The 16,709-nt window shown below is 35.0% G+C and overlaps 1 protein-coding gene across 3 annotated transcripts in view; it reads right to left on the reverse strand.

Moving 5' to 3' along the window:
* Positions 1-16,709, reverse strand: part of VWA8 (von Willebrand factor A domain containing 8) — a 364,128-nt gene that overhangs the window by 308,876 nt on the left and 38,543 nt on the right. For all 3 annotated transcript variants that reach the window (XR_016388682.1, XM_022574923.2, XM_022574922.2), the window contains exons 3-4: positions 12,442-12,572; positions 9,286-9,396 (exon numbers count right to left, since the gene is read on the reverse strand). Coding sequence is in view for 2 of the 3 variants with exons in the window: in XM_022574923.2 (XP_022430631.1) it covers positions 9,286-9,396; positions 12,442-12,572 (242 nt within the window). In the remaining variant the exon portion in view is untranslated. The remainder of the gene's footprint in view (positions 1-9,285; positions 9,397-12,441; positions 12,573-16,709) is intronic.

Here is a 16,709-nt window from a genome sequence, read left to right on the forward strand (position 1 = left end):
CTTCCCCCCGCCTCTTTTCTCATTGGTTATTCCACTGGCAAAGATCAAACCTACACCCACATATTCTTATTCATTCATTGAGTATTAATTACATGGCAGGTGCTCTGTTATCTGCTATGTTAAGTATAACAACAATAGATAAGACTTTTCCATTTTATTTCATTATTCTTGAGGAATATACTGTGTGACCCTAGCCTTTCTCCTGAGCTCCATGCTCACATTTCCAAATACCTTTTAAAAATATCTCCATAAGGATTGTTCAAACTCAACATGCTTAATCAAATCGAGCTCATGACTTCTTCCCTAAACCAGGCCCTCCTCCTAATGTCTATTTCAATTAAAGTTTCACTGATTCTCCTGCCATCCGGTATTCATTACTTCTGATTCCTCAAACAATATAAGTGTAACCTCTAAATATCTCATGCATCCATGAACGCGCTTCATTCTCACTGCCACCGTTCCAATGGGAGCCTTCATTACTTCCTGCTTCTTTACTAAAAGAGCTAATTGGAGCAGGCACCATATCTCAATATGTCTAGTCCTCAGTTGTCCTTAAGGTGATGAAATTTTACCTGCTGGAAAAGAGGGACTGAATCATGCCATCTATAACATCTATTTCAGCAGCAAGATACATGATTACGTGGTTTACCGCGTCCTTATTAAGAATAATTTTTAAAATCCTCCCACTGGGACTTCCCTGGTGGCACAGTGGTTAAGAATCCACCTGCCAATGCAGGGGACACCGGTTCGATCCCTGGCCCAGGAACATTCCACATGCTGTGGAGCAACTAAGCCCGTGCACTACAACTACTGAGCCTGCCCTCTAGAGCCTGTGAGCCACAACTACTGAAGCCTGCGCACTCTAGGGCCCGCATGCTGCAACTACTGAAGCCTACATGCCTAGAGCCCATGCTCTGCAACAAGAGAAGCCACCGCAATGAGAAGCCTGTGCACTGCAACACAGAGTAGCCCCTGCTCGCCACAACTAGAGAAAGCCCACGTGCAGCAACAAAGACCCAATGCAGCCAAAAATTAAATAAATAAATAAATAATTTTTTTAAAATTAAAAAAAAATAATAAATCCTCCCATAAATAAAAAAGTCCTACTGTATAGCCCAGGGAACTATACTCAATGTCCTGTGATCAACCATAATGGAAAAGAGTATAAAAAAAGAATGTCTGTATCTGTATAACTGAGTCACTTTGCTGTACAGCAGAGATTGGCACAGCACTGTAAATCAACTCTACTTCAATAAAAAAAAAAAAATTTAATTTTAAAAAATCCAAACGTTTTTCTTATTAATTCAATGTCAAATTATTTATTTATTTTATACAACATTTAATTGGCAGTGAGGATGGATGCTTTATAGTGCAATTGGATTCAAAGATAAGAATAGGAAAAGAGGATTATAAACTTATAAGAGTGCTATAATTTTTTAGAAAAAAATGAAAGAAAATCGACGTGCAAAAGATCACCCAAGATTTTTAACTTTCCTCCCAACTTGCCCTTTGGTTATGTAGTTATATACCCAGAGCATATGCAAATTAAAAATTTTAAATGTAAGCAAAATTATTGGCTAAAAGGAGAAAACGTTACTATTTTAGGATCTCTTTGCTTCCTGATTCTTTCTTAAAATAGTCTATAAAATGATTAAAATACTTTAATCAGTACTGTCAAACTTTATTAACGCAGTCTGATCATATTTGTAAAGAAGGATGTTAAAAACAACTGAATAGCAAATCCATTAAGTACTTTAATATATCAGCAACATATTGTACCAGACTATAAATCTCAGACTTAACGGGAGATGCTGGAGAGAAAAAAGGGTTACAAGTTTTGGGCCCAACAGAGGCCCAAGCATCTTAACCTCCTTGCATTAATGCCCCCTTTGCCCTCTGTCTGCTCAACACTTAAAGTGTGGAAACACAACAATGAAGTTTTCCTAGTTCTCTCATATACCTGTTTAATCTTCCCAGCAGGATTCTTAGGTCTTCAAGGAGTGAGAACCCTGTTTTTTTATGTCATATTGGTGCAAAGCTGGCTCACAGCAGGCTTTTAGTGTTTATGGAATGAAAATGTAACCATTCAGTTAAAAGACGCTGTTATGTAAGTTTAGAAAGAATTTTTTTATGAAGAATACTTATCTATGCCCACACTTGATATGAAAACAGAACTGACAATAACTGTCAGCATGAGAGATGTAGCCCACATATTTCAAAACTTTTCTATACAGATTTTTAAATAAAATAATTGTGGTATAACTTTTCTTGTGAAATTTAAAAAGAAAGAAGGGAGCAGTGCATATATATTTTATGTGGAATGAATACTGGTGATCATTCCTCAATGTAGAAATTAGATCAACCATAAGGCTCATTTCCTGCCCTTCAAGCTATAGAACTTCCAGAGACCTAATTTCTCAAATAGAAATCAGAAAAAATGCAGAAAGATCCTTCTGGACAAAGCACCCCATATAGCAGCTTTAACCACCTAACACATGGATACAAAGTAGTTCAAGATAAAAGCAGCTGCATGACCTAAAATCATAAACTGCCTAAGCCCTGTTCTAGATTTGCTTCTGATTTGATAAAAGACCTTAGGCAAACAATTCATCTGGAGGTCTGTGTCCTCCTTTACTAAATGAGAATATCCTCAAGTACTGTACAATGCCACTATTCATGAATCAATGCAGTACTAGAAAAATATTTAAAGCTGTAAAACCTATTAAAATATAAATTATTATTAATACAGTCATGATCTAATGAAAATAGATTCCAAAGAACTTCAAATACTCAAAATGGTTACAGTGTAACAGCACTGAAGAAGCCAAAGAAAAATGAAAAAAATTTATATTTCAAGTTCTTTATTTTGAAATATCAGAATAGGATCAGATTGATTTTTGGTTGCTCTATCACCTGCTATGGGTGACTTAGATAAGTCACTTTCCTCTCTAAGCCTCCACTTCTTTCTAGTAATGGTGCTTATCTCATAGGTTATGGTAAAGATTAAATGAGATAACCTCTGGCACACAGTAAACCTTAAAAAGAAAACCACTTGCCTGTTATTATTACAAATACTATTATCCTTGGAGTAGTTGTCATCATCATCGTCATCATCACTGCTCTCTCAAGGAAGCAGCATATGACAGAAAGAAGCTACACTTTGGAACTGGACAGATCCTGGTTCAAATCTTACCACTGCTATTTATCAGTTGTATGACCATAGTCCCCTAAAGACTCTTATTTCACCTATAAGATGTGGAAGTCACCTCCATCCTAAGGATGTTTTGAGGATTAAATGCAGTCATATAAAGCACCTAGCACAACAGAGGTCCCCTCAATGAAAGTTATTTTTTATCTCCCTTGATCCTTTTTAAATGAATTATATAAAGTCTGTCAAACATTTAACATATGAGTAGATAAGAGTTGGCCTGAGCAAGATGGCAACATGGTAAGGAGCCACGGCCTGAGTTCTGACTAATACAGAGGCCAGAGTAAACATAGAGAGACCTTTTCCAACTGTCCTAGTGACAACTGGGACATATTATAACAATACGGTTGCAAAGGATTTGGTGCAGGTACTAGAATTCAATCATTCTCAAAAAACAAGTCAATGTTTTTCCCTATTTGCTAAAATAAGTAAACGGCACTTATACAAGATAAAAATCTCATCTTCTGATCAATAGCACTGTTATTCAATGTATTAAGAGTTGCTTTAAGTGACTTGTAACATTTAAGCAGCATATTAAAAAAAGTTAATCCTTATTTTTCTACTAATAAAAGAGAATCAAGAATTATCCGAGGGCTTCCCTGGTGTCGCAGTGGTTGTGAGTCCGCCTGCCAATGCAGGGGACACGGGTTCGTGACCTGGTCCGGGAGGATCCCACATGCCGCAGAGCGGCTGGGCCCGTGAGCCATGGCCGCTGAGCCTGCGCGTCCTGAGCCTGTGCTCCGCAACGGGAGAGGCCACAACAGTGAGAGGCCCGCGTACCGCAAAAAAAAAAAATTATCCGAAACAGAGAATACATTAAAATATTATGTAATTGTTTAAAGTGCATTTTATATGTAATATTAAATATGTATATTGTATATTAAGGAACTTGACATTATTGTGTCAAACAAATTAACAAGATTCTAGTGTGAAAAGAGTTACTGGTTTAGAAAAGTTGAAAAAAAGCATTTGAAGTTCCCCATCCTGGCTTTCTACTCCCCAAATTAACGCTATATAGAGTGTCTCCTGTCAGCCAGACATAAAAACTTAATCACAATTTATTTGTAGCTTAGCTAATTTGTAACAGCTTATATTTGAGAAATGCAAGCAATGTATAATGACTTAAAAGTCTTCCTCTCCGGCTCTTTGGACACAGGACTCTTTGGCTCACAGGACAATAAACAGAATTAATGATAAAAATGTCAACAAGTAAGGTAAGGAAAAAAAATAGAGTAATAGATTTATAAGGGTTAGAATATCAACAATTTAGGCTTTTCTTGGGTTATTTTACCTTCAAAGACAAATGAAAGTTAATATGGTAGCAAAAAATCTTAATCTCCTTATTTCTCCATAAGTGTCATAATATGTCATATAAATTTTCATATTTCTGTTCTTTAACCTATTTTTCTTTTCAAAAAGTTCCTATAATCTATTTAGCAAAACAATTGCATAAAAAATATTTAAGTTACCTTCACATTAACAAGTGGATAAGTTACAGTAAATATTTACATAGACAAACATGGGGTATATGTCAACATTTTCTTGACAGATGGTAACTTATTTATTTCATCAGTATCTCTCTCCTTTTCTATATCCACTCAGTTCATTGACATCTTACAGAAGCAATAGCCAATAAACGTAAAAATGATTCAACCTGGTTAGTACTTTTTAAAGCAAATTAAAGTCTATCAGTTTGGCAAAGTACATATATGGAAATACTCAATATTGACAAGAATCCATGAGGCAATCACTCAGTGCACACTGATGAGAGTATGAGTTGGAACGCCCTTTCTGGAAAGCAATTTGGCGATATATGTGTATTGAGACTCTTGAATATGTCTAGACCCTTTGATTATATTTCCAGCATTCAAGTCTAAAAAAATCATCCAAGGTAATAACAAGATCTAAGTACAGAGATATTCACCAAAGAGTTATTTATAATAGTGAAAACTCAGAAAGAACCTGAATGACCAACAACATGGGAAGGTAGATAAAATGGGAATAGTAAATATATAATGTCACATCTATTTGATGAAATACTGTACAGACACTAAAAGTCATATTTTTGAGGGATATCTAATATCACAGGAAAATGCTCCTAAAAAAATATCAGGTTTTAAAAAAAACAGACTGTAAAACTTTATCTGCATGGTATACCATTTTTGTAAAAATTACTACACTTGATTAAATAGATATGAATATAGGCATCGTAGAAAGAAATACAGAAAATATTCACACTGTTGGTCTTGAAGGGGAAGATAAATAATTTTTATATTCTTCCCTATGCTCTTTATCACTTGCTCTATTATACTATCCTTCTTTACTATGTTTATTTTGTTTCCCCCACTAAAACATAAGCTCTATGATGGGAGGAATTTGTTTCTTCTGTTCACTGTACCTAGACACACAGCAGTCATTTCAATAAATATTTATTAATTAATAAATACTATATGTGTATACACACACATATATATCTATAAAATGAGCATTTATGACTTTATTAATCAGAAGAAATAAACATTATTTTGAAAGAAAATATAAATTCCCTACTACAGAATTATTAACCTAATTCTGATCTTCAAGAGTAGTAATTGAGTTCAACCTCTCATTTCATCATCAATTATCCAAAATCCTGCATGAAAAAAAGCAGTCTATGGCCATGACCCCCAACTCGGATTTGGGAGTTCTGTCAAGGTTTCCAGCTGAAATGTCAATTAGAAATTACTTGGACATCAGTCATTTGTGCATACAATGTCAACCACACTGAAAACCCCAAACTTTTTCTCCTTAGCACCCACTAGATGGCCACAGGTATTTCTCATCTAGGTTGGCCCACCTACATTAGGAAACCTCACCTGATGGTTATGTGGATACTGCCTTTCCCTTGATCCCAAACATCAAAGTCAACGGTTAAGAATATTAAAGAAATTTCTAAATAAAATAAAGATCTTTCACTCTAACAAACATGAGTAGCTGGTAATCAATTGGTAACTTCAAATATTTAGAATTCAGATGGTAATTATTCATTCTGATGACTCAAAATAGATGTCAAAAGGACAGATATATTTTCCATTGGAAAGCCCCCTGGTCCCATCCAGAGCCTATTTATTCTTAATTCACTTAAAATTTTAACAAGGTTGATTAACCAAAGGAGAAACCTGTCATAAAATGTAAGCGTCAGTTACATTCCAAACAGTTTTTAGGTGCCAGAGATAAGCAAAATAGTTACATTCTAGTGGGGAAGACAATCAATATGAAAACAAAGAAATAATTAGGTAAATTTAGAGAGTGACAGGTGCTCTGAAGATTACATTATGCATATGACAGCAGGGTTCATGTGGAAAGGGCATGGGCGTGATCAGTGATTATAGAATGTTATGAGAATTTATAAGCTGAATGACGAGGAGGCAGGAATGTACAGATCTGGGAGAAGGTCATTCCAAGCAGAGGAAATATCAGGTACAAAGGCTCTGAGGCTGGAAAGCACTTGGTCTATTTTTAAAAGAACAAGAAGGTCACTGTAGCTGGAGTCTAGAAAGCAAGGGAAAGAAGAAAGGAGATGAGGTTGACAAGGTTGGGTCCTGTAGAGTGTGGTGCCCTTGTTAAAGGGTCTGGATTTTATTCTGGGTGTGATGGGATTGCATGGATTTAAACAAGGAACTGATAGGATCCGATTATGAGCAAACAGTAAGGAATATTAACTGCCAAATAAGAGAGAAGAAAAAAATGTGAAAATCAGATACAATCTCATAAATAGCCTGAAGCAACTTAGAGAAAGGACTAACACGCCTATATCTCCATCACAGGCTCTGAAGGTGTCAGTGCATTACAGCATCCTAAACAGCTGATGTTTATCATAATACGTAGGATTCACCAAGAAAACATGAAAGTATAAAATACTACCATACATTTACATAGCACTTTAAATATTTTATAAATGGTAAAATAGATATCATCTGAAAATATGCTTTTTAGAATGGCAAGGAGAATATAATATCAGAGTTTCATCTAAATGATTTATTTTATGCTTCAAGAAATAAATCTTTAGCTAATCAAAAAACTTAGTTACCTGAAGTAACTCCATTTCTGAGATTTCTGAATAGGCAAAGTTTTAAGCTGTCTTTAAAATAATCAACGTACAAAAAATCCCTTTCTCTTTCTTACTTTGCATTGCAACCATCATCTAGGTATAAAATCCACTCAAAAAATATGTTTTTAAATCCATGCTCGACCAGACAAAACCAGTTCTTTCATCGTCACTTAAATATATTCCTATCCCCTCTCCTCTACACAGGCTGTGGTCTCATGTTCTAATCTCTCTCCTCAGCTGCCCACTATCTCAACTCAAATCCCATCTCCTTCATTTTATCCTCATTGGGTCCCGAAAAGAAGCAAGCATTGTAAAAGTACATTTTTTCCCATTTATAACTAGAAATAAAGTGAACATTTGGCATTATGTGAATAAAATGGATTTCTTTAAATACACTTCTGTGCTTCATCCACAAAGCATTACTTTTTTAATTGCTGGAAGTCTGAACTTCTCAGATTTTCCCACCATATGATGCTAAGTTTGCTCACCAATGTTTAAGGTAGTTATTGTCAAATCACTTTAAGTACATTTTTCCTTTTGTAATTAATTAGTCATCTATGTGACAATGTGAATATTCTGGTCTCCAAAAATTCTTTCACTCAGTGCTTCTTACAATTTCACTCTTTTAATTATAAGTAATAGTGTATACTACTCCTGGGAAAGCTTCAAATTTAAAGAACTATGAATGTTCTTTCCTCGCCCCACCCCAAATGCCCAGTCATACCTCCACAGAGGTCAGCTCTGTTTACTGATTCTTGTGTTTCCTTCTGGAAATTTTCAATGTATACACAAATATTTACACATTTCTTGTTCTTTTCTAAATCACAAATGGGACCATATTATATATACTGTCTTGCAACTTCATTTTTTTTCCATTAATATATCCTGGACTTCTTTCCTATCACCTCTTATAGATTCATCTCATTTTTTTAAATGGTGACAGAGAATTCTGTTTACCATTATTTATTTAATTAGTCTCCTAAATGTACATCATTATAATTTTCACTTCCAGTTTTATATGATATCAAACAATGCTACAATAAACATCCTTGTATATATAACTTTACACGCTTTGTGTGAATAACATTGGAAAGAAAAATTGCTAGAAATATTACTGCTGGCTATAAATATGTTTCTTTTCTTTTGATAGATAATCACCAAATTTTCTTTCAAAATTGCATCAATCTACGCTCCCACTAACAGCAATGCTAATTCCTCATCCCTTCTTCCTCATCAACAATGGACATTAGCAAATTATTTAATCTTTACCAATCTGATAGGTGAAGGAAAAACAGCAGCTCATTAGTGTTTTAATTTTTATTTTTTTAACAAGAAGATTAAGCATCTTGTCATGAATTTATTGACTATTTGAAATCTTTTCTCTATGAAATGTTTAAAGCCTCTGTCCTTTTTTCTATTAGGTATTCCTAACAAAGAACAATATTTAATATTTTAAGCAATATATTTAAAGAAATGTACAACAAGCTTCATTATAATTTTCAAAAAATATTATTTTAATTGGTAACCTACACCTAAGTACTCTCTCCAAAAAGCTGCAGTTCCTGGAAGTATATATCTAATTTCAGTATGTTTAATAAACCTTTATAAGCTTGACCTTTATATTGAGAATACATTAATAAATGTGCTAGAGAATTTCCTATATTAAAATCGCCTTAATTCTTTTTTAAAAAAAAACAAATTTCTATAGGCAATTAATAGGAAGCAACTGAAAATTAAGAAATCAGCATATTGATCTTTAGCTAACATTTCAGAACCACTCATTTCAACTACGCCTTCTTATTTAGTGCTAAACTAAGAAGGCGTTTCCAAGAACAGGAAAACCAAAAACCTAAATTAAATCTGTCTTGAGAGAGCACAGTACATCCATCTTTCACTATTACATGAGTTACTCTTTTTCTACTTCAAAAATCAATTTCTTAAAGACCAGGAGTAAACAATCACGTGTTGGAGTGTGGTAAGCACTTGCCTGATCGATGTAAAAAGCCGTGCCTGCGCGGATCTCTCGACGCTGTTTGAGATCAGTTTCGGTGGTGTCTCTTGATAAGGCGATGTATTCAACCTCCCGTTTGGTCAACTCCTGAAGAGCAGAGCATGTCCCAAAATAAAAATCAAGTTCCCAACGTATGCTTTGGAGCCACTTATCTGACAATGTCACTCTACAGAAGAGAATTTTAAATGTAATTCTAGATTAAAGCCTTTTGAGCCTCAGCTTTAAGAAAAATGCAATAAATTCAGCATTAACCAAAATATGCATATATCTCTCCTCAGAGCTCTACTTTTACTGTACACAATAATTTATGACTTAATTACTTACTACTTAAGCAATAATAATCAAAATTAGATCTTATAAATCTTAATGTCTCCTGTAGAGTTCTTTTCAAATATCAAGAGTAATAATTTGGCTATTATTTGATTTTCAGACAAACGATAGTCATCTCTGTAAGTAGTGTTCATCTTTTTTTTAAAGGGTGATTTAAATTAATTTACTCCAGGAGCCAATGTTTACCAACTATATATTGATACAATATGTTAGGTATTTAACAAGTGTGAAAATAAGGTAAATATCAATAGTCAGGAGAGACACATATATAACTATTCAGGAAGGAAAAGAAGAAGTAAGATGAGAAGGAGGAGGGGGGTAAGGGGGTTATTATTTCACACACAAAAAGTCATTTGATTTGAAGGAGAAACCATCCAGAATCCATTTCTTTTAGAATAATTAATCTATCCCTAAATTAATTTTGCCATATATGTAGCAACTATGTACAAAAAGTTTTTAACATTATCCTTGGTTTTACAACGTTGAATTAAAAGCAATGACGTGCTCCAATCCAATGAGGCATACAATATGTTTTTACTAAACAGGAAGAACAAATTAATTTACTGGACGAGTATAAAGAAAAATGTTGAATGAGCATGCCATTAATGGTGAAAGGGGATATTTCCACACAATGGGATTTTTTTCTCCACCTTGTCTCCATGTGACGTTGATAAAAATATATTATTATTGTCATTTAGTTTTTTAAAATGTGCTGGGTCCCATGCACCCATAAATTTCAGTATATGTGGAAAGAAAAGTTTTAAATAGAGAAAACATACACCATAGTGGTGAAGATGTGGTGATACCAAATGATGTTTCTCTAAAAAAGAATGAATTGCCCACGAGAGCACAATTTTGGAGTTAAGTAGCAGGTTTTCTTTTAGCAGATACCTCCTTCTGACTTCGCCTTCCTGTCTTGTTTAATTGATTGTCTGAATACGATCTCCCACACTGAAAAACCCTGTCATTCACATTGGTTGACAAAGTAGTGTATACCTCTTACTGTTAAATTGTACCACGGTAGCACCCTGAACTGCCACAATGAGGATGTTATCCTCAGTCTTGAGTTTCCTGGGACTCTTCACCAGCCAAGACAAGCACCAAGGTCTCCTCAGCTGCTGCTTCACAGAAGTGGTACCAGCAAGTTGACAAACAGCACCAGGAGCAGCAGATGGGAGAGGCGGCAGAGGTCTGTTGAGGTTTTTTTGAACTATCTACAAAACTCATTTCATATGAGTGAAATATGAAATAAACGCAACTATCAAATTATTCCTATTTAATTTCTCATTGGTTCAACAGGCTTGCCCCCAAATTTCTGCCTTTAAAGATGTCATCTACTCTGGCTATTACTATGCATAGGATCCTATAGCTAATGACAGCAGTACCCATTGCAGAGTTTGGAAGGCAGCTTAGGCTATTAAGTTTTCTTCCATGTATTTCCACATCCTAAAGCCGCCTCAGCTCTAATTCACAATTTAAAGTTTGGTGGTGGTTGTCTTTTTAAGATACAAGCTTTGTACTTATAAACTTGAGTTGCATTTTTGAGCCAACAAGACTCCTATAATCTCCTAGCCTGGCTCATTCCACATTTCTAACAAGCTTCAAAGTCTTGCGAGAAACAAAATCAAAGTGAGATATTGTGGCCTTTGAAATGAGCCAGCCAGTGAGCACACATCTTAAAACTAAAGAGGTTCTAGACCTGGGATTTTCGGTGGCTGACTCTGCATTCTTAGACAAGACACTTCTGCCTTGTAGATTAATAAAGTGAGGATAATACTACGATGGCACGTTGTACCTCACAAACTGGTTCTAGGAACAAATAAAAGATATGAAATTTATGAGCCAGAGGGAGTTCGTTTCTGATATGCCCATTCTATTTTTATCATTCCTGCCCTACATGATTTTGAGAGTACCAAGATAAATTCACCACCGAAATAGAAGAGTACACGAAGTACATTTCAATAGCTTAGAAATCAATTATTTAATATCAAGTTACAAAAGGAAACTTTAAGTAAGCTTTTTCTCTTCATCCTAAAAAGTATCTTTGGGACAGACCTACTTCATCTGATAGTGTTCTTCCTTGAATCATTAGAGCAATGCCTATTAACGCTGACAAAGTAGTAGAAAAAAAGTCCTGTAAATTTTTAAAAATTTGTGTCGAGATTTGAATATTTCAACTCGCTTCACAACCGGACTCAGAGAACTACAAACCTTTAAGGGGATAACATGTCAGAAAGGGGAAGCAATGTGAGATCTGAAGTCTAGCTCCATCATTTACATATAAAGCTTGAGTGAGTTATTTAATTTCTCTGAACTTATTTTTTCATTTAAGAAAAAAACAAAAACAAAAACGAGTGCAAGTTAACACATAAGAGAGATTCTGTAATCCTCAGGCTCCCTTTAAAGACCACATAACATCAAAAAGTCCGAATTATTTGGCTTTTCAAAATGTGGACCGAAGATAAAAGAATGCTTCCTGAATAGTATAAAACTACACTTTATTTTGTAATCTCAGTGTTGCTGATTCTATCTGCTACTCATTGCCTGAATTTAGATAGATCTCTTTCCTACTGGAAGTGGAGGGTTTTCTACTTACAACAACATTTGCTAAAGCTATGAAAGGCAAATGTATATTTACTTCCCAAGTAACTTATTCCAAATGCTTTATAAACAAATCACCCTTCAACGTCAACATTTTTAAAGCAATGACTAATCCTGATATTTTTGTAAATTCTTAATTTATTTACAAAATAGCTTATCATAGTTAAGACCCTTAGGAATCCACAAGAATTCATTGCTTACCAGGTACTGCATAGCAATAGAGCGGCGAAGAGGCCCAGGAGGTCCTATTAGAAAGACATCTTGCCCCAAAAGATCCTTCTGCATTATCCATCTTAGATGTTGAATTACTGATTGAGCCAGAGAGTCTGAAACTTTAAGGTGGAAAAAAGGTAAAATGAAATGCAAATCAGAATACTACATATAAGTCTTCAAGCAACCAATGCAGACAGTACATTAAGTTAAAATATATATATATTATATATACATACACATATATACACACATGCACACACATGCATATATACATATACACATATATACATTCATACATACATCTGGTGAATTTTCACACTGTTTTACAATAAAACCATTATTATCTAATGTTATAACAGAACAAAGTTTATTACATCACAAAGAGTCACATAATCCCATACTTAAAAGCTCATTAAGAAACAGGAATTCTCTGGTGGTCCAGTGGTTAAAACTTGGGCTTTCACTGCTGTGGACCCAGGTTTGATCCCTGGTCGGGGAAGTAAGATCCCACAAGTCCCATGGTGTGGCCAAAAAAAAAAAAGCTTATAAGAATGCTTGAACAGTGTGTCACCAAAGGAATGAAAGTGATTTTCAAGGGTGATATGAGCAGTTAGTACCATTACTTTGTCACAATTTTAAAGCCCATCTCTTTTGTTCTAAAAAGGGGATATGACCAAATCATCCCAGACAATTAATGATTGTCACAGTTTTGAAAAAAATTTTAAAGCTATAACTTAAGTTGGCACTGGGTTGTGAGATCTCTCAAACTTCACAGTTAGGAAGTCTGATGTAGACTTAAATGACTTCTTTAGAATTTAAGTCTATTCTACACCAACTCTTTTGGGAATAGAAGACTACTCCATATAATGCCCTTCTAAGTCTACTTTTTTTTTTTTTTTTTTTTGCCACGTGGCATGCGGGATCTTAGTTCCCCGACCAGGGATCGAACCCATGGCCCCTGCATTGGGAATGTGGAGTCTTAACCACTGGGCCACCAGGGAAGTCCCTAACTCTACTATTAAATCACCCATCAATCCACTCACCTTCTCCCTAAACATTTTTTTAAATGTTTGTATTAATACAATTAATTTGTGTTTGCTCACTTATAAGTCACCCAGTGACCTAGCAAGTGCTTCCCTAGGTATACAAGAAAAACTCTTGCCCTTATACATTGAGACGTATAGAATACTCACAGCAGTGTGGCTCAAAATAAAACTGGAGACAGGAGATGGATAAAAAGCACACAGTGGAATATTATATAACAACAACAAAAAAAACAGAATGAACTACCATCACTTCCAACAATATGTTTAACTCTTAAATAAGAAAAAAATTTGTCACAAAATAAATCATACATTAATGATTAATATCACTATTTTGATAAAGCTCAATAAACTAGCAAATTGAATTCTTTACAAATACATACATATGTGATAAAACAGTGCTTGAAAATGCAAAAGTGATAAATTCAGGATACTTGGACATGGAATCAGAGAGATTCTCATGGATAACTTCAACGGTATTCGTAACATTCTACTTCTTAAGTTGGGTGTGGGTACAGTGTTTCTTTTATTATTATGTTGCATTTTATACATAAACACATACAATACTGATGTTATGTATATGTATATATATATATATGTATTGTGTAAATGTATATATAAAAAAAAGTCTTTTGTATGTGTTGAATAACCCATACTTGTTAAACTTTGTTTAATCATCCAGGAAGGTCATGAAAGAATTCAAAGATCAAACTAAGAACACTTGCCTAGGACTAAAGCTGTGCTTCCCCCCGCCCCCTCCACCAACAGCATAATCTTGCTAGGGTGGTTCCCCCTACCCTCCCTGAAAAAAGTTAACATTGAATCATTGGAAAAAATAAAGATAAATTTCTGATTTTCTTAATCATGGTGGGAAGATCAAGGACAAAGTTTTGGGCAGGCTGGTTGGTGTATCACATCACTGGGGTCACATTAAACCATTTTATAATTTCCCCAAAGCAATGCTTCTATGTCTGAAAATCAGGATATTCATCACCCAAGTGGAGGTGCTTGGCTTCTCTCCTGTCCTCTATGAAGCCTCTACACCATGCATGGGGGCAAAAACTGGTTCTTGGAGGGGGACTTGAGAATAATTCTTAGCTATTACAATGGTCTGTTGCCCACTAAAGGGATGCTGTGCATCAACAGATATACAATATATCTGCGCACTGAAATTCCATGGAATTGGGGAGAGACAATTGGGGGAAAATGTTCTTAGGAATGCAATAATGAAAAACACAATAAAAAACATTGCCCCAAGACCTATACCTCTGAGAATCTCTCAAGGAGCTCCACAACGCTAGGAAGCAGTTCACCTGTACCTCATTCTTAACTATCAGATGTCCACTTAACTATTTTTCTTTCCTACTCCAGGCTTAAATCTTTGTCATATATGGTCTACTCTTTCTTATTTCAAGGTAAGTCCATCTGCTTGCTGTTTAAGGATGAAACAAAATAAGAGTTAAGAAGCTCGAATTTCTCCATCAGTAAAATTACGCAAAGTTCCCTATGCTGCAGATCTACCACCTCTTCTTACTTTGATATCAAATATATAATTAAAAACATAAACACTTTGGGTTATTTTACATTTTCACAAATCTCAGTTTACTTTGGCCACAGGTCTTCTCTACACTATTCTTAAAGTCTTATGTTGCCTCTTTGTATTCACCTTTGGAAATGTGCCTGACCTTTCATTACCTGGACTTGACTATTTAAAATATGAAATTTCCAAAGTTCTATCAGGTACAGCCAAGTTGGTCTCTTCAGCTTCCTCCACCTTTTATTATTTATAACTATTTGTAACTATTCATAATGACAGAGTCTCAGTATAGTTCCATTCCATTTTGAATGCCTTGACATTGGAACTCATCTTTCTTTTCAAGATTTTTTTTTTAAATCGAAGGCAGGATTTCCTAATCAAATGTGAGGTCTTCTCCTCACAAGTTGTCAGCGTTAGCAAAGTGCTGACATTTAGGAATAATTTATCTTTTTCTTAGCAAACTGAAGAAGAATCAAAATTATAATAAAAGAGCAGTTTGTACACCAGTGTACTTTCTTAAGTGGGAGAGAAAGGCATGGAGATGGAGTTATTTAAAGCCGGATCCTGGGAATTGTGTAGAACTTTGAGTATGTTCATGGGAGTGTCTTCCACTCAGCATGATCCTCACGTGCTGAGAACCACTGGCCCTAAGGCATATCTGACAATTCGCAGCAATCCCTTCCTTTGCTCTTACCACTCAACAGTGGTTCTCAACCACTGGCAGTACTGCCACTATTCCATGCCTGCCAGAGGCATCTGGAAATGCCTGCCTCTACATTTCAATTCTACATAAATTTCTTAATATGGATAAGCAGCTTCTGAACCCTGTGGCTTGCCTTGTAGTCTACACTATACCCTCATAAAGACCTCTCCTTTTCCCTTCTTTTGTCTTCCCTTAATAACTCATAATGATCGTCATAATTTATTGCCTTCCTGTCATGTACTGGGTAAAAATACGAATGATTTTTCATACTCTCATTTAGATCTCACAACAACCCTAGAAGGTAGCAGACTACCGCATATAAGGATATAGACTCAACCCAAACTGTTTAAATCCCAACTGTTTTAGTATAGCTGTTTACTGTGTAATAATCAGTTACTTAAATTCTCTGTGCTCAGTTTCTCCATCTGTATAATGGATATGACAAATGAACTTACTTATAAGGTGGTTATGAGGATTAAATTAGGCACTTAGAACAGTGTCCAATAGTAGTATAAGCATTTGTTAAATATTCATTATCCCCATTTTGTGAATAAAAAAATCAAAGTTCTTATGGTGGCATCATTTGTCCACAGTTGATAAGTTCATAAACCAGGATTGAGACCTAAATTGAGTCCAAAGCTTGCACTCCAGCCACCATGTCCTACTGCTCCTCTAAAATCTTTTTAACAGGCTCTATCTTCGGGTCCAAGACTTTCCCTACAAGTATGAACCTCACAGGGCTCCATCAAATTTAGTGGACATGCTTTTATGGACACTAATTCTATTTCTTGGGCTTTGGTGATACCAGTGATACCTCCTTTTATTAAAATTTCAAATTCAATTTGTTGTTTACATTATGTTATCAGAGAACTCATTTCTCAAAAAAAATCCCATTTTCACTTATTCATATTTTAGTAGAGCGTATTTTGTCAAAGAAAACGTTTAATTTGTCAGGAAGTCACATTAAACTACT

The sequence above is a fragment of the Delphinapterus leucas genome, chromosome 18 (genome assembly GCF_059928025.1).
Source record: "Delphinapterus leucas isolate spDelLeu-1000000601 "Yukka" chromosome 18, BTC_Dleu_Yukka2, whole genome shotgun sequence".
Lineage (NCBI taxonomy): Eukaryota > Metazoa > Chordata > Mammalia > Artiodactyla > Monodontidae > Delphinapterus > Delphinapterus leucas.